A 19,105-nucleotide genomic window follows, 5' to 3' on the forward strand; every position below is an offset into this window, starting at 1 on the left:
GCTCACAGCTCTCAGGTCACACTTCATCCCTGAGGAAAGCCAGGGCAGGAACTCAGATGGAGCAAGCAGAGGCCATGGAGGGGAGCTGCTTACTGGCTGGCTCCTCATGGCTTGCTCAGCCTGCTTTCTTATACAACCCAGGACCACTGGCCCCAGGGTGGTACAGTGAGCTGGGCCCCCCACATCATCATCAATTAAAAAAAAATGCACCACAGCCTTGCCCGCAGGCCAAGCTAGGGAGGCTTTTCTCAGCTGAAATTCCCTCTTCCCAGATGACTCTAGCCTGTGTCAAGTTGACAAAATAAAACCAAGTAGGCCAGCACCAAGTAGGGAGAAGCCATCCAGAAGATGCTGGTACACTTCGTCTATCCTCCCCTGGGAGGGACCTTGAGCAAGTAGCAGTACCCTCTCATCCCCACTAGGTGGGGATGCTGCTACACTGCCAGAGGGGTCCAAACCTTTAGTGTCCTTCACAGGACAGCTCTCATTCCACCCCCACCCCTGCCCCGGGAATGAAATAAAATAAAAATTACATATTTAAACTGTTACTTTAGACATCTATAAATAATATAAGATGAAGCAAATTAATGTACTATAATATACAAATATTAAACCGTACTAATGGCGTTTCCTGCCAGGCATGGTGGCACATGCCTATAATTCCAGTACTCCAAAGGCATGGCAGGAGAATCATGTATTAGAGACTAGCCTGCGCTACATATTGAGTTCCAGTCTAGCCTGGGCTAGATAATGAGACCCCTCCCCCATTTCAGAAAACAAACAGGGTGAAGAGATGGCTTGACAGTTCAGAGCACTCGCTGCTCTTGAAGAGGACCTGGATTCGGTTCCACCACCCACATGGCAGCTCACAGGTGCCTATAACTGCAGTTCCAGGGATCTGACGTCCTCTTTCTGAGCACCAAGGGCCCCTGCACACAAATGGTGCACATACAGACAGATAGTCACACGCATACACATAAATTAAAAATAAAATAAAAATAAAATCTAGCTCAATGGTATACCCCCAAAATGACCATGGGTGTATTTTGTGTGAGGTCATTTTTTTAGGTTTTCTGTAGCTGTGAGGAAACACCATGATCAAAGCAACTTGGGGAGGAAAGGGTTTATTTACCTTCCACTTCCACATCACTGTTCATCATGGAAGGAAGTCAGGACAGGAACTCAGAGGGGCAGGAACCTGAAGAAAGGAGCTGATGCAGAGACCATGGAGGGGCGCTGTTTACTGACTTGCTCAGCCTGCTTTCTTATAGAACCCAGGACCACCAGCCTAGGGATGGCTCCACCTACCATGGGCTGGGCCCTCCCCATCAATCACTAATTAAGAAAATGCCTTACAGACTTGCCTACAGCCTGATCTTATGGAGACATTTTCTTAGTTGGGGTTTCCTTCTCTCAGATGACTTTGGCTTGTGTCAAGTTGACATCAAACCATCCAGCACAGCCATTTTTGTGTGTTCATATGCATACAGTGCACTTAAATCTAACTCAGCAAGTCTGTCTGTGCTTGGCATCATGTTGTCTGTCTTCTTCCGTAACTCCCTAATTCCCAACCGTAAGTGGTACAGAGGGGTTGGCACACAATGGTCTGGGCATTCTGTGTGCAAAAGATTTCAGCAAGATAGTGTAAAGAGCAGAGGATCAGCCTCCCAGAATGCAGGCAAGAAGGAATACACTGTAGAAAATTAAAAACCAGGAGTGGGGCGATGGGTAGTTGGCAAGCACAAGGGCCCAAATCTCATCCCCAGAACACATGTAAAAACCCAGGCCTGGTGGTGCAGACTTGTAAGCCCTGTGCTGGGTGGGGACAGAAACTTCATGTCTTTGAGGCTTGCTGGAAGCAGCCTCGCCTACATAGTAGCCCCAGGCCAGTGGGAGACCCTGTCACACAAAAATTAAAAACAGCAATAAACACATTAAAAGTCAGTCTTTGGGGAAGATTTTAATGGTCATTTTTAATTAGGTGTGTGTGTGTGTATATTTGTGTGTCTGAGTTTAGGTTTGTAATTAATTGTGAATGCAGTGGCCAGACATGGGTGTTGGGAACCAGATTCTCGTCCTCTTCAAGAGCAATAAGTGCTCTTAGTCCCTGAACTACCTCTCCAGTCCTCAGATCCGGCTTAGTGTGGGCACCTGCTGCCGTTCATGGGCGATTCTAAGCAATGCCACTGATAACAAACTTTTTCCGAGGAGCCAAGTGGCTTCCAAACCCCACTCAGGATGCCACTGGTTCATCCTTTCCCAAAGCGATGGACATTTAAAGATTTGGTCCATGCTTCTGGGCTCCAGACAGCCACACGGAATGTCGCCATGCAAATTTAAAGACTTGTCAAATTAAGCTCTCAGACCTCCTAGATGTTTACATAGCCATGACAGTGTATGGGCGGGTATGTTTTGCACATGTCATCAACAATGTCATTGTTAGTCTGTTCAGTTTCTGCCAATTCTATGTGAGAAAAAAATCTTTTTAGTTAACATTTGCATAGTTTTCACTGAGATGTTTCTTCCCAGATTTTAAAACTGTTCACATTTTTTTAATGTGAAAAATGCATTTATATGTTTTATCTGTCATCTTACTCAGCTATTTATCTTTTATTTTGGTGTTTTGAGACAGGGTCTCAATATATGGTGTTGGCTGGTCTGGAACTCACTGTATAGACCAGGTTGGCTTCAAATCCATAGAGATCCTCCTGCTTCCGCCTCCCAAATGCTGAGATTAAAGGTGTGCGCCACCACACCCGGCTTAAGTACATTTTACAAAGAAGTTGGTTTTTGTCTCAATAACAGTGTGGTTGGGGCTGGGCGTGTAGCTCACTTGACAGAGTACTAGCGTAGCTTGCTTAAGGAACTGGGTTCTGTCCCCAGCACCACACTAAAGAGGCATGCTGACACATGCCTGCGATCCCAGCAGTTGATAATCGGGTGCGAGGTCATCTCAACTACATAGTAAGTTGAGTTCAAGGCCAGCCTGGGCTACATGAGACCCTGCTAGTTGTCTTCTTTATTGTTTTACTATTTAATGACATAAATTCTCAAGCTTATACATTTTTTTTTTACCTTTTTCATGATGCTGTACAGGTTTGTATTTTTGCATTGATCTGTTTGGCTCAGGTAGACTTCACTTTTCTAAGTGTGAAGTAAGAGCCCTGTTTATTCTCATATTACTCCTTTGTTTCCAAATGATTATTACGTCATCCGGCATGTGTCTGCTGGTATCAGATGCCTTCTTCAACAGGCATGGAGTTATGTTATTACCATTCATCTGTACAAATCCTACTGTTTCATTATAAATTCCTTACAGTACATGTTGCTGTCTGGTGGATAGTTATGTGTGTGCACGTGTGTGCGTGTGTGCGTGTGTCTCAGTCCCTTCCCACCCTGTCTTGTTTTAGTTGATACTTACATCATTTTCTAAAACTCTCTTGGCATCTCTCAACTCTTTACTCATATAATTGGTTTCTTAAAATCTGTTCAATTTGCAAAAAAAAAAAAAAAAAAAAGTTTTCTTAGATTGCGCCAAATATATGCGTACACTTAGGAATAATTTATGTCTCTGTAATATTGAGCTTTTCCATCCAGGATTGTGTGGCACTTGTAAAGTTTTTATACTTTTGTTCAAAGCCCTCATACTTTTCTTGTTAAGTAATGTCTAATTTACATTTTAATGATACTGTAAGTGAGAATTTCTTTATCTGTTACATGTTCAGATTAGCTCCTATTGTAGAACGGTACTGACTTTATGCCTTATAACCTAGTACTCTAATGGATCTTTTGTTAATTCTGCTAGTTTTTCATGTGGAGTTCTTAGCTATTCTAATTATCTACAATAATGAACTCATTCATACCAGCAAGTGCTCCACCACAGAGCTATCTCCCCTCCTTCTCTTCCCTCTCCTTCTCTTTCTCCTGGGAACTCCTCCATTTTGAGACAGACCCTCATTAAGTTGCTCAAGTGGGCCTTGAACTCACTCCCTGCCTTCAGTCTCCTAAGTAGCTGGGATTGTAGACCACTCCGCTCAGCCCAGCCACACTTCGGTCTTTTCCTTTCCATCTTTACACTCATTCCTTTCTCCTGTCTTGTTACAGTGGTGACAGTCTGTGCTCACTGTGAAGTCACAGGATCTGGGATCTTCCTGTCCTTGGTGACCCGCCCCAGGGGTTCGCAGTGGGGTCTGCCGCCCCAGGGGTTCACAGTGGGGTCTGCCGCCCCAGGGGTTCACAGTGGGGTCTGCCGCCCCAGGGGTTCACAGTGGGGTCTGCCGCCCCAGGGGTTCGCAGTGGGGTCTGCCGCCCCAGGGGTTCACAGTGGGGTCTGCCGCCCCAGGGGTTCACAATGGGGTCTGCCACCCCAGGGGTTCACAGTGGGGTCTGCCGCCCCAGGGGTTCACAGTGGGGTCTGCTGCTCCAGGGGTTCACAGTGGCGTCTGCCGCCCCAGGGGTTCACAGTGGGGTCTGACGCTCCAGGAGTTCACAGTGGGGTCTGATGCTCCAGGGGTTCTCAGTGGGGTCTGCCGCCCCAGGGGTTCACAGTGGGGTCTGCCGCCCCAGGGTTCACAGGGGTCTGCACAGTGGGGTCTGCCGCCCCAGGGGTTCACAGTGGGGTCTGATGCTCCAGGGGTTCTCAGTGGGGTCTGCCGCCCCAGGGGTTCACAGTGGGGTCTGCCGCCCCAGGGGTTCACAGTGGGGTCTGACGCTCCAGGGGTTCTCAGTGGGGTCTGCCGCCCCAGGGGTTCACAGTGGGGTCTGATGCTCCAGGGATTCACAATGGGGTCTGCCGCCCCAGGGGTTCACAGTGGGGTCTGCCGCCCCAGGGGTTCGCAGTGGGGTCTGACGCCCCAGGGGTTCACAGTGGGTCAACCGCTTGCTTCCAATTGAGCAGCTCTTATCAAAACGAAGAAGCCTTTCCTAGAGCCCTAAATAATGTAATCAGGAATGGGCTTTGGTTTGTGTTTGTAAGACAGGGTCTTCTCACCATGGAGCCCAGGTGGCCTGGAACCCACTGTGGCCCAGGCTGACCTTAACTCAGGGCAGTCCTTCAGCCTTAGCTCCCAAGTGCTGTGACTCTAAGTGTGAGGCCCCATGCCTGGCCAGTTTTTTTCTATAATCTATTCATGTTGTTAATCACATTAATATATGTCTTAATTTTGAGTTGACTTAGCATTTGTTATATATGATTCCCTAGATCATGACTCCTGTCTGAAAGAACTGAATCCCATTCGTATGCTAACTTGTTGAGTTCACTGTTGGCTTCTAAGAATGGTTGGCCACGAGCCTGGAGACAAGGCTCAGCAATTAGGAGTGTTTATTGCTCTTGCACAGCACCCAGGTTCAGTTCCCAGCACCCACATAGTGGCTCTCAAATGCCTGTAACTCCAGCTCCACAGAATCTAATGCCCTCTTCTGGCCACCACAGGCACTGCACTCACATGCACATACCCACACATAGGCACATGATTAATTTTATTTCTATGTAGCACATGAAGGAATTGAAAGTAAGGCTTATTCTCGGGTGACAAAGCACAAGGCTCAGCTATGTTTGATTGCTGTTTATTTGTTTTGTGGCATGCATTAAACTGCCATTTCTGAACCAAGAGTTGAGGTTGGTGGAGTACCAAAGAGAAGAAAACAAAATGATTCTACTTACAAGGAAGAGAACAGCTGGATCTACCTGCCTATTTTCCTGCCCATTCTTATGGGGTTTGTATTTAATTTAATTAATTCTCCTTCTTTTACTGAAAACAAGCTGATTTCTGTTGCTTTTTGGCACGGTAGAGTGCCATCCTTTTGTGGGTCTGCCCACAGTTTTGGAAGATGATTTGGCAAGGTTGTGTAAGGCTGTTTGCCAAACACCATTTTAACTGGTGAATTTCACTGATGGGAACTCGAGGGTCACTGGTGGCTGCTATTTTAGCTTCCTGCAATGACTTATTTTTGGTTGTACTCATTTGTGGAGCTGTTTTCTTGGGACAGATTTGGTTCTATCCAGCATTCTAGGTCCTAATTATTCTCCAAAAATGTGTTAAGAATCTTGGATCTACGAAATAGCTCAGCAGGTAAAGGTGCTTGCCGCCAAGCCTGATGACCTGAGTTGGATCCCCAGAACCTAGATGTGAAGGGGGAAACTGACTCCCACAGGGTCCTCGGATCTCACATGTGTGCTGAGACATATGAGTGCCCACATGCCTACATATACACACAATAAATAAAGTAATAAATAAATGCAAAAGAATCTTTCCATATGAGCAGCTAGTAATCTTCGTATATCTAATAACAGATAAATATTCCTGTATTTACTATGTTGTTCATAGAAAACACAGAAAATCCAATAATAAGAAAAGGGAAATGGGGGGTGAGATGGGGTAGTTCAGAAAATGGATAAGGGGGTCCTGGTAAAGCTGGTGTGACCTTCCACAGAGGATGGATGGAACTCTGTATTTGCCAAGCCACCACCACCACAAAAACCTTGGGCATAGGATTTTCCATACTTACCTTTTGGAACAAGATGATGGCAAGAACAAGTCTAGAAGTGAGATCCCATTGAATCACCCCCTTCTTAATCCTTGTTGTGTGTGGGCCGTCTTGACACTAGGGTTGATCTTAGGCAGAAAGTGGGGCGGGGGTGATGGTGGACCCTTTTGAGAACCCATGAATTCTCTAGAAGCCATCTCCCCCTTGACTGAGTGGAGAACAGTCTTCATAGCCACAGGACCTCAGGGCTCTGCCTGTCTCCACCTCTCCAGCACCAGGAGCTCAGGCATGCACAGCCTGGCTTTACATGGCTCTGGGATCAAATTCAGGTCTTCATATTTGTGCAGCAAGCACTTTGCAGACCGAGTGGTCTCCCCAGACCCTTGGACTGCGTTCTTTAAGCTTCCTTCTGCTGACATCATCCGTCCATATCCACCAGTCAGGCCAGGGCTGTCCTGAGTCCCATCAAACCCTCGCCTGAGTGGCACACATTGTAAACTCCCCGGGGCAGGGATGGTGGCATTCTTTACCTTTATGCCCCAATGGCCAGTACAGGATTCAGCACACAGTAGGTACTCAATCCATCTTTGCTGAATGTGGGCCCAAATCATCATTAACTAATTCTTGTATTTTCATGTGAGAAGCAGACATCAACTGTGGTAATTTTTTCAGCCCTGTGAAGGAGTGCTTCCTGGTGTAAGCAGCAGAAGAATGTTTGGCTGGGCAGAGCGCCATGCCTTCAACTGCTGTTTAACTCTGCATTCTGGCTCAGACATATTTTCTCCTTTGCTCCAAGCTCTCTTCTCTCATTCTGAGCCTTAGTCTTCTAACGACATCAAGCCATTCTCTGCCCTCAGATCTTCTGAGTCTTTCTGCTTCCTCCTGAGGAGTGTCTGACCCCATACTTACGTATGGAAATGTTCTCATCCTTCCTAAGCCTGCTCAGCGCCCATTCCTCCCAGGTGTTCCCACATCCCAGGCAAAGGAACTCTTCCTTACCTAGTGCCCACAGAGCATCGGTCATCTCACGAGGTCCTCGGGGCTGATTCTTACTCAGGACTATGAAACAAATGGGCGTCTTAATGGTTCCTCTTTTCTTTTGAGTCAGTGTTTCAGAATTTCTGTTTCGTGGATTCGGTTGTAAACATCCTCATGTGGACATCTGCCTTAGATTATCTAGTTACAGGCTGTACCAAGTAGAACTGAGGCACAGACACTGCAGAGGCTAGAGCAGTCTGCCAGGCATGCGCGTCACAAACAAGAGCCAGTAGTCTGGTCCACACCACCGTGTTGAGGGGCGAGGCCCTTCCTGTTAGGAGACTGAGAAAGAAATGCAATATCTACTTTTTGAGCTTTATTAATATTGTTGGTGATGTTCACTCATCAGTGCTTGAGTCTGAGAAAGTCCTCCTAAGAAAACTGACTGAGGAAAACCACAGGTCTTCCTTAGCCGTACTGTTCTGCCTCTGTTATCAGGGTCCGCTGACTCTCCACTCCCTCACTGTTGCCAGGCTCCGTTGACTCTCCACCCCATCACCGTTTCCAGGGTCCGTTGACTCTCCACTCCCTCACCGTTGCCAGGGTCCGTTGACTCTCCACTCCCTCACCGTTGCCAGGCTCCCTCCACTCCAGGTCCCTCTTCTGAGCTCTCTGACAACTGTGAAGAGATCTTCTTCTCTCCCCACCAGTGTTCTTCTCTTTGCTTTGATGGGAAAAAATTGAATTCCCGGCTGTATGCATCAAAAGGCAGAACAGGATGACTCATGAGTGAATCACCCTGCTGGGCGACTCCATTCTCCTTCAGTTTACTATTTTAGCCTATTTTTGCTCCATCAGAAATAACGGGTAAAAAGCGATGGTGGATAACTGTGGTGGATAGTGAATAGAACATGTTTCAAGATAAGAAAAAGATTACAAAGATCCTGTCGCAGACCTTAGGTTTGTAAAATGCCCAATGACTGCGTTGTGATTACAAAATAGAGTGAGTTTGATTCCATTTGAAAAATAAGTAAATTTTCCCTTTGTTCTTTAGAGAGAATGAGAGCTGTGAAATACCAAGCCCTAAAAATAGATAGAATGACTCCCCAAGGAACGTCCAAAGACTAAAATGCGCCCATGAGACCCGGATGGCATGCTATGTTACCATACAGGGACATTTCAACCCTCCAGAATATCTGTATTATTCTTTGACAATCTCATACATGCGTACAATGTATCTCAACCCTAACCACCCCAACTCCTCCCTCCCACTCTCCTGGGTACCTCCCTGCACATTCCCCTCCCCTCTACCCCATTTTAATCCAGAGTTCCATTAGTGCTTCCTGCTGCAGTGCGGGCTGGTCTTGCTGACTTGCTTTTGTGCAGATAACCACAGCTGCAGTGGGTTCCTGAGTGCAGTGGTCAGGCCATGCCCAGGAGATGGCGTTCCACGGGTGCATGAGTGCAGTGGTCACAGGCTCACGGGTGCAGCGGTCACGGGCTCACGAGTGCAGTGGTCACGGGATCACGAGTGCAGTGGTCATGGGCTCACAAGTGCAGTGGTCACAGACTCACGAGTGCAGTGGTCACAGACTCACGAGTGCAGTGGTCAGGTCACGGGCAGTTCACAGAGTGCAGTGGTCACGGCTCACGAGTGCAGTGGTCACAGGTCACGAGTGCAGTGGTCACAGGCTCACGAGTGCAGTGGTCACAGGTCACGAGTGCAGTGGTCACGGGTTCACGAGTGCAGTGGTCACGGGCTCACGAGTGCAGTGGTCACAGGATCACGAGTGCAGTGGTCACAGGATCACGAGTGCAGTGGTCACAGGATCACGAGTGCAGTGGTCACAGGACTCACGAGTGCAGTGGTCACAGGCTCACGAGTGCAGTGGTCACAGACTCACGAGTGCAGTGGTCACAGACTCACGAGTGCAGTGGTCACAGACTCACGAGTGCAGTGGTCACAGGCTCACGAGTGCAGTGGTCACAGACTCACGGGTGCAGTGGTCACAGACTCACGAGTGCAGTGGTCACAGACTCACGGTGCAGTGGTCACAGACTCACGAGTGCAGTGGTCACAGGCTCACGAGTGCAGTGGTCACAGACTCACGAGTGCAGTGGTCACAGACTCACGAGTGCAGTGGTCACAGACTCACGGGTGCAGTGGTCACAGACTCACGAGTGCAGTGGTCACAGACTCACGGGTGCAGTGGTCACAGACTCACGGGTGCAGTGGTCACAGGATCACGAGTGCAGTGGTCACAGGCTCACAGGTGCAGTGGTCACAGGCTCACAGGTGCAGTGGTCACAGGATCACGAGTGCAGTGGTCACAGACTCACGGGTGCAGTGGTCACAGGCTCACGAGTGCAGTGGTCATGCCACGTCCAGAAGATGGGGTTCCACATCTTGCCTCCTCATCCAGGCTTACATTCTTCTCCCCCCTCTTCCATCATATCCCCTAAGCTTTTGGGGGAGAGGGTGACATAAATGCCCCATTTAGAGAGAATGGACATTTCAGTACACATCTGCACAACCAAAACCCAAGAATACAGTAAGAGTCACAATCTTCATGGCCTCCTGGGGTCCTCACCCCCTACCCCACCTCACCCCATCCCCACCTGTAAGAGTCACATTCTTAGAAGGAGTTCAGCATATAATCACCAAATCGAAAGCAGGACCAGGAGGTGTGGTTTTTAACTGATGGGGTATGGTTATTGGGGTATGGCACAGTGTGGCCCACACATGCGCATGGACCCTGTCCCATCAGTTCTGGAATACTCATCTTGCCTTTTTTCTTCTGAGCTGGGTGATGACAGCACTTGAAGTCCCAAGCATTGCTTCTGCAGGGAAACCTTCCTGTCTATTTATGAGACATGCAGGTCCCACACACTGCCCACTGCAGGGTCCCTTCACTGCTCCCCGTTTACCGTCCTCTCTGCACCTAAAGGCACCTTGAATCCATGAGGAAGGTTTTGGTCTCCTCTGCCAGGAGGTGGCTGGTGGAAGAACCAGGCAAGCTTGCCCAGCCTGGCTGCTGCCAGTTTGGGAGCACAAGAGACCTGAGAATGAAAAAGAATGAATTTGGGACTGGGGAGATGGCTCAGCTGATACAGCGCTTGCCTTACAGTAGGTAGAGGATCTGAGTTCAACCCCAGGATTTAAAAAAAAAAAAAAAGGGGAAGGAAGGAAGGAAGGAAGGAAGGAAGGAAGGAAGGAAGGAAGGAAGGAAGGAAGGAGCCAGGTATGGGTGCCTGCCTGCAGTTCTGGTGTTCTGGGGCCAGACAGTTGGGTCCCGGGAGCTTGCCTATTTGGTGAGCTCCAGGCAAGTGAGAATTGGACCCAGGGAGGTAGTCAGAGCCAACCCAGGGCAGCAGAGGTGCACAGGCAGGGAATTCCAAACCTCAGAATAGAAGTCTCAGGGAAGGGAATAAAGTAGAGACCTGTGGAGCTCCGGGCACATGAGAGAGGTCCTGTCTCAAATACAAACAGGGTAAGCTGTAACTAAGTGTGGTTTGAGTAGGAACGGCCCCTGTGGGCTAACATACTTGAATGCTTAGTCACCAGGGAGTGGCCATATTTGAAGTGATTAGAAGGATCCAGAGCCTTGTTAGAGGATGTGTGTCACTGAGAGTAGACTTTGAGGTTTCAAATACTCAAGCCTATTCAAGGCCCAGGCTCTCACACACTCTCTCTGCTTGCTGATGGGGATGCAGCCCTCACCTACTTCTGCACCTGCCTGCACACTGCCATGCTTCCTACCATGATGATAACAGATTAAGCCTCTGAAACTGTAAGCCAAACCCAATTAACTGCCTTCTTTTATAAGAGTTGCTTTGGTCATGACTCTCTTCACAACAACAGAACAGTGACTAAGACACTAAGGAGCAATAGCTAAGGTTGTTCTCTGGTCTCCATGGTTCATATACAACCCACCCACATACACAAATCATGGATTCAAACACTATTCCAAGTGTGATACTCATCTACCTAAACTCTTTACCCAAGCACTGAATATGTTAAAGAAAGCCTAAGCAAAGTGGAAATCAAGCAGGGAAAGTTGTCCCTGCCCTGGGCTTCCTCCACTTGGGGGTTGTTGTGGGCAGCCACAACCCACTCCTCAGAGGAACCTTTATCTCCTGCTCTGGTTCCACACAGGTGTCAGACAACGTGTCAGAGACAGACGTCAGCACCGAGGCTCAGAATTCCCGGACCAGCACAGACTCGGCAGAGGAGAAGCTGAGAAACAGATTGTACGAATTAGCCATGAAAATGAGCGAAAAGGAGACTTCTTCTGGGGAGGACCAGGAGTCCGAGCCCAAGACTGAACCCAAGAACCCGAAGGAAAGCCTCTCTTGTGAGGAGAACATCAGGGTGTCCAAGAGGAGCTAAAGAAGGTAAGTGCGGGAGACGCGTGCAGACAGCGCTGCAGCTGCAGTGTGTGTGTGTGTGTGTGTGTTGTTTTTTTTTTTTTTTTTTTTTTTTTTTTGTTGTGTGCGTGCATGCGTGTGTGTGTGTGTACATGCGTGTGTGTACATGCATGTGTGGGGGGGGGGGGGGGGGGGGGGGGGGGGGGGGGGGGGGGGGGGGGGGGGGGGGGGGGGGGGGGGGGTGGGGTGGTGTGTGTACATGCGTGTGTGTGCGCGTGCGTGTGTGTGTGTACATGCATGTATGTGTGCGTGTGTGTGTGTGTGTACATGCGTGTGTGTGTGTGTGTGTGTGTGTGTGTGTGTGTGTGTGTGTGTGTGTGTTTATATAGAGATGTTCGCCTCAGAAAGCTTCCTCTACAGTATTCAGCCCATTTACTCAAGAGAGAAAAAGAGAACTGTCTCACTCCTTGCCAGGAACAAGGAACAATCAAGGAAGTCATCTAGACCATGTCTCCCGCTGTCCTTCATCTTTGAGTCTTCCAGCCCATGACCTTCCCTGTTCCCACTGAGCAAAAGCATGCCTTCCTCTTCCTCTCTTTTTGCTCATGGTTTGGGATTATGCACTGTCCTCTCTTTACAGCAGCGAAGAGGCTTCTATCCACGGTACAGGAGCTTTGTGTTGAAAGTGGCTATCCGGACTCTGGCTGTGCCATTTTTAGACCCCAGTCTGTTTATTTCAGCCCGATTCCTTTTCAAACCAATTTTAAACAGGTTAACCCTGTTCTCAGGATCTCAAAACCCGATCACTGGGTCTTCAGCCCCAGACTCCTTCTCTTCCTTACAAGCAAACCTGAACTCCTAGGTACGTGGTTTGAGAAGCATGGACGATAAGCCAACCCCCAGCAGAAAGGGGTCACAGATGGCCCCCATTCCACTCTGCCTCTGCCCTCTGTGCCGGCTTTCCCTCTAAAGCTTCTCAAGTCATGTTGATGCTGAATATCCCTGTCTGCCACCAGCGAAGGGAAGAGAGTGACATGTGGAATGCCCCCTTGATATGCTGTAGATAGATATATAGATGAGAAGTAGGTAGACAGAGTGATTGATGATGGATAGACAGATGGTAGATGAATGATAGGTGATAGGTAGATGATAGATTGGTAATGATAGATAGACAGACAGACAAACAGACAGACAGATTGATTATGGGGAGTCTCTGCAAACTCCACGGCCAGCAGAGTAATGATCTATGTGAGCCAAGAAGGAAATCCAGTTCAACACCACTCAGTAGTCAGTGTTGGTTCAAGCTTCTAGCGTCTGACACTGGGCAGTTTGTTGTAGCTATATTTAAGCACAGCACACTTTTGGAAAAAAAAGTTTTCTGATGATAATTAACTCAATCCTGTGTGTACAACAAAACTTTAGACATGTTTACATTGAAACTCTTTACAAGGTACACATTATCTCTTCCATAAAGATGGTTCTGTTGACTGAGAAACAATGGTCAAGGTAAGGGTCTAGGGAGAAGGACTGGGGTAAACATAGAAGTCTGTGGGAGTCAGGTGTGGCCTGGCCCTGCAGACAGCACAGAGGTCACAGAGGCTGTTGTACAGTACATGTGACATTTCCCATAAGAGTGGGTTCTATTGACTGAGAAACAATGCTCAAGATGAAAGTCTAGGGAGGGAGAGTGGGGGACAAGCAATCGTCTGTGGGAGTCAGGTGTGGTCACCAGGCTGCTAACTCCACCCATTCCTCCCAGGTGGAAAGCAGATTATCTGTCTCTCCTGTTGAAGAAACAGCACTGCATGTTTCACACTCCTGCTCTCCCTCGTGCTTGGCTGTGAGCACAAGGACCTTGTGCCCTCTACAGATAATAGATTGATAATAATGATAGATTGGTAGATGATAGATACAATAAATAGATGCTTGCTTGATAGATTAGATTATTAGATAACAGACAAGCTCATTAAATAACCCTTTGATATAGTTGCAGCTGATTTTGCAGATGGGGAAACTGAGCCTGGGTTATCAAGGCCTGCGTCTAGGGTCAGGGCTGAGGATGCGTCACAAACCTTGACCTCAAATCTTGAGCTCCCCTCTTTGTATCAGGCCACCTCTTTGTTAGCTCCCATAGGATTTCATCCCCCAGCACCTAGGGCTCCTGTGTTCCACATTCGAGAGGTGGTTCTAGTAGAGACCCGTTGCTCAGGTCTTTTCCCTATTCTAAGGGTCCACCATGGAAGCTCACAGGTTCCTGCTGCTCCTCATGCATGTGTGAGGGAGCTCCCTACTCTGCTAGGCAGCTGAACCAGCTGAACCACTGCTGTAGAGGAGACAGGATCGCTATGATGACAGATGGTCAGCACAGGCCCTGGGGGAGCAGAGATTGTCACGTGATGCCTGTCTAACAGTGGCTCCATAGTCTGTTGGCTTTTCAGCCTAGTGGTCCCAAACTCCAAGGAAAACTTGTGCTGGACCAGTGGCAAGGCATGCTGAGATGAGGTGCAAGCTGCCACCTTCACCAGTCAACTGGGATCACCTCCTCTAAGCATACCCACTTGTCTGCCGCATGCACTCCCAGGAATAATGTGCAGGAAAGGAAGGGCCACTGGGGGAGTAACAGGCCTCCCCCCGCCCCCCACTGCTCAGCTTCAGTTAGACACCCAAGTGTATAGGCTCCTCAGAGTTCAAGTCTGTCCCCCAGTTCGCCAAAAGTTCATGAAGATTCAACCAGTTATCATTTTAAGTATATGAAAATCAATACCTAAAAACAACAAAAAAGAATACATTTCCCCCAGCAGGCAGGACAACTGGAGAGCAAAAATACAGATTTACAGACCAAATATTATCTAAGGATAGAGATGTGCTATGCAGAGATAGGCTCTAGGCTTAGAGTGTTTTGTTTTGTTGTTTTGCAAACTCTTGACTTAGGCTGACGTCTTGGTTCATTACTGCTTTCAGGCCCCCGTTGTCCTTTCTTGCCTGTCCACCTCACATCTTTGTTGGTCTCCTATGGTTCCTGACCCTTCCCAGACCCTCCAATCCTTTCCCCACTCAGCAGCCAACTACCCTGCTATCACAGTACTTGTTCTCAGCAAGACTCGTCTGTCTGTCTGTCTGACTGTCTTATTTTTAACTTGATTCCTAGGATCCAGCCCAGGTTTTTATTGTTGATTGGATAAACACATCTTGTCCTCGTTTGTAGGACAGGGATAATCATACCGCCTTTCAGAGTTTCGAGGCTTGAATTATGCAGCGTAAGCTTCGCGAACAGCAGGAGCTCAGCAAATGTTAATTAGCATATCCCCTGTAACAAGCTTCAGGAAAATCAACTTCACAAAATACTGTCCATCTGCTGGGGCTGAGAATGGTGAGCCCAACGCCTCGCAGCACACAGACGGGGATCTGTGTCCACAGCTGGTGCCCTTCGAGCTGTGCAGAATGTCAGTGGGGGCTGAACCCCAAATCCCCATTTTTAAGGTCAATGTAGCTGACATCTCCCATGATCCAGTCACTACCAGTCTCTACAACACACACACACACACACACACACACACACACACACACACGCACGCACGCACGCACGCACGCACGCGCGTGCCTTAGACCTCACAGGGACCTCCCCCTGTTGCATCTGTCCCTGCTTGTGACACTAGTGCCAGTTTGGTGGCTTTAATGCAACTTTTTCTGTAGACCTTAGGGTTTCTGGGTCCCGCCCAACAGCAGCAGAACCCCTTTAAAAGCATGGTTTATTGCCATGCTTGGAGTCAGACCCCAGCAGTAGGTAAATTTACCCCCAAGCTGGCCTGAATGGTTTCATTTTGGCTGGGTGTAAGTGGACCAGTGCTGACTGAGAAACTGCTGAAGAATGAGCTTGTAGATCCCGGGGTCAGTCTCAAAACTGTGTGGCAATTAGTTGTACAAAAGGGTCGTGCTGCTTTTTTAAGTGGCTGCTCTGGTCCCTCAGACCCCATTGATCAGCCTTCCAAACTGTGGTGCTTGGAGCCTGGGAATGAGCACCAGCTTTCCCAGCTCCGGGCAGGGGCCATCCCAGTGCTTCTGAGAGAACATCTGGCCGGGTGGTTCTTACTTAACTACTTACCTCTAGGGTGTGACACTCCTGAAAAAGGACTTCGAAGAAAAGCCAGGGACTGGCCTGAGTCTAAAGGCCACATTTCAGTAGCCAAATCCCCCACATGCCCTTCTGTACCCAAGTCTACAGTAGCTTCCTTCTGGATCCCTCCTGGCTCCAGAATTCAGTGGTTCCATATGTGTCGGGACACATGTTACCATGGACAGTGGTATCACCTATCATTTCCTGATGGGAATATCATTTCCTATACTGCTTTTTGAAGACCCAAGTTAGCAGACTCTTGCATTAGAGACCAATTTGCATATCTATTGTCCTGGGACATCTTAACTGAAGGCATCTTAGTTTATTATCACAAGTAGCTGAGTTGTGTTTTACTTTTAAAGAGAGTCTTAGCCCAGCAGACCTCTCCCACATATGTAGTGGGCATAGAGATTTGACTAAGTTAATAAGAAACTGATGTCAGGACTTGAAAGATAGCTTCACAGTTAAGAGCACTGGATCTCCCAAAGGATCCAAGTTCAATTCTCAGTACTCACATGGTGGCTAACAATGTCTGTAACTCCAATTCCAGGGTACCTGATACCTTCTTCCGGTCTCTGTGAGCATCAGGCAGGCATGTGGTACTCAACATGGGTACAGATAAAACACTCACACACATAAAACATTTTATTGAAGGAGGAACAAATGGCCCACCGGTTCCACATGGACCTAGAATCCCAGTTAGTGCTGGAGACAGAGCTCTATTGACCATTGTCTCTGGGGTTCTCAGATGTAAGGTGCTGGTGATGAAGTTTTTGTTGACGCGCTGCCGTTGATCTCAAGTATCACTATCCAAGTGTGCTTCGCCTTTGTGAAGTGGGTCCCCATCACCTGAAGACACCAGGTGGCATTTTATGTCAGAGGCATGTCTTTAGCTTGACATAGGGGTGACAGAGTATTAGAGGGTAGATAGATACTACTCTGCCTATCAAGGAATTAACATGCCTCATTTCTAATTCTGTAAAACTTCCACTTTGGGGAAACAGACTCTAGCCATCCAGCTCTTACCCATAGTGCTTGAGCAGGTGAGGTTTCCCTTCACTCAGCATCACCCATGCCCAGTGTGTCCTGCGGGGCACGCAGAGGGACTGCCCCCGGGCAGATAGGCAGAGCTGGCACTGTCCCCCATTATAGGGGCGTCAGAGCAGTTTTCCCGTGAGGCAAACGTGGACTGAGGATGAGAAAAAAAACCTTTTCCAGACCTCCAGTGCAGGCGCAGGCCTTCACCCTCTGAAGCACAGGGATCGTTGGAGAAGCTGTCACCCCAGCACAGCAGCAGGAGGAGGAGGCACAGACAGGGAGGATTTGAAGAGAGAACCAGACATGCTCTCAGAGCTTGTAAACAGAAAGAGCTAAACCTCAGATCCCTGGCTTGGAACGCTTGTTCCACAGAAGCCCCAAAACAAGATGCCCTGAGGAGGTAGGATGATGGGACATCAGAGGGACAGGAAGGAAGGAGCACCTTGGACAAAGCTAGCCAGAAATCTTTTCTCAGTTACGAAAACACAAAGCAAGCAAATTGTCATCTGACTTCCACAAGTGCATCCATATTCACACACACACACACACACACACACACACACACACACACACACACACACACAGCAATAATAATAAAACAAAACATATTTCAAAATAAATTTTAAATGCAAGTTACAGTAGAGTTAGGCCCCTTTTGACTGACACACTGGATGATTAAAAATAACAGTAAGTGATGTTGGTGAGAGTTCAGGAAAGCGAGCAGCATGACACACACAAAATGGTGTCAGCATTTATTAGCAGTGTGGTGACTTGGTACCCAGAGCAATCTAAGTGCACATGGCCAAGGACTCAGGAACTGTTCTTCAGTCATTTATCTTACGAAGAATGGGGCACTGACCCAGGATGAATTCTAGGGTAGTTCATCAGGCATTGTGCATATGTTGGAAGCAACCTAAGTATCCACCAGCAGGGGGCCTTAGGGACATGGAAGTTGAGGTCCAGAAGGCAGATGGACAGCGCCGCTAGAGCTGGATCAAGGTGATGAGTGTGATCCTGGCAAGTTGAGGTTTTGTGGTGTACCCCATGCCTTTCGTTCCCTCCTCCATCTCCCCTTCTTCACTCTCCTCTTTTCCTCCTCTTCCATCTTTTCCTCTTCCTCATCCTTTTCTCTATTGCTTCTCGCCTTCTCCTGTCACACATACCCCACCCCACATCAACTGGAAGACTATCTTGTCTTCTGAAAGTGAGAGGGTAGAGGAGTTAGAGTTTCAGGCTCGTAGAAAGGATTATGGGAACAACTGGAAGAAACAGGAGGGTCCCTGGGGCAGCTGGGCTCCTGGGTGGAGCGGATGGGAACCTTCATATGAAGTGCATGTGTGAGAACACAGCAACCCTGAACTCATATGAATACAGAATGGCAAATCCTTCCTGTCATGGCAGTCTGTAAATCCTTCCTGTGCAAAGGAGAGATCTGTTCATGGCAGTCTGTTCACAAACCACACCCTACCCTTTATGTAATTACCCAGTCAGGCCCAAGTAGCTCTGGGGTTTGTGGGAGTCCTCTTTCCCCTTTTGGCCTGCTGGCCACCAGTCCAGGAGGGGAAAGAGGCAGAAAGGGTGACAGAAAGCTTTGGTGGCCCAAGGGCATGAATAGAGACAGCCCTCTGGGAGAGATTTCAGTGAATCAACTCAACTTTATTTCAGAGTATAAGGAATATATAGGATTGGGGAGCTTGGGGACAAACCCTAATTTGCATTAAGTGCCACGCTCCTGTCATAAGGCTTAGTATGTGGCAGTGGGGTCCTACAGCAGAGCCCCTAGCACAAGTCTCCTTAGCAGGGATCTGTGCCAAGGGTCAAGCTAAAGATGAATCAGGCATCTGGTTTAGAGATAGCTTCTAGATAAGGGCAGAGAGAGTGGAGGAAGGCTTGCTAGGGAGGAAAGGAGTTCCATATTACCAAGCTTGGAGAAAGCTGCCAGGATATGGCAAACTGCGTCTTCTAGCCAGCTAGCAATGTGTTCCAATAGGGGTTTACATTGAACCCCCATTTCAAGAGTTTCTAATGAAGCCATGAATTTTTCTGTGAGCTAAAGATTGCATATGAATCTCAAAGAGGACTGGGAGGATGGAGGGAAGAAAAGGGGGCTAATTCCAACCA

The 19,105-nt window shown here is 48.3% G+C and overlaps 1 protein-coding gene across 1 annotated transcript in view; it reads left to right on the forward strand.

Annotated features, from left to right (window-relative positions):
• The window catches only part of LOC114681281 (myosin VIIA and Rab interacting protein), a 198,096-nt gene that overhangs the window by 152,203 nt on the left and 26,788 nt on the right, over window positions 1-19,105 (forward strand). Inside the window, 2 exon segments of the mRNA XM_028854725.2 lie at window positions 11,621-11,828; window positions 11,831-11,859. Coding sequence (XP_028710558.1) covers window positions 11,621-11,828; window positions 11,831-11,859 — 237 coding nt within the window.

Source organism: Peromyscus leucopus, chromosome 7, assembly GCF_004664715.2.
Source record: "Peromyscus leucopus breed LL Stock chromosome 7, UCI_PerLeu_2.1, whole genome shotgun sequence".
NCBI lineage: Eukaryota > Metazoa > Chordata > Mammalia > Rodentia > Cricetidae > Peromyscus > Peromyscus leucopus.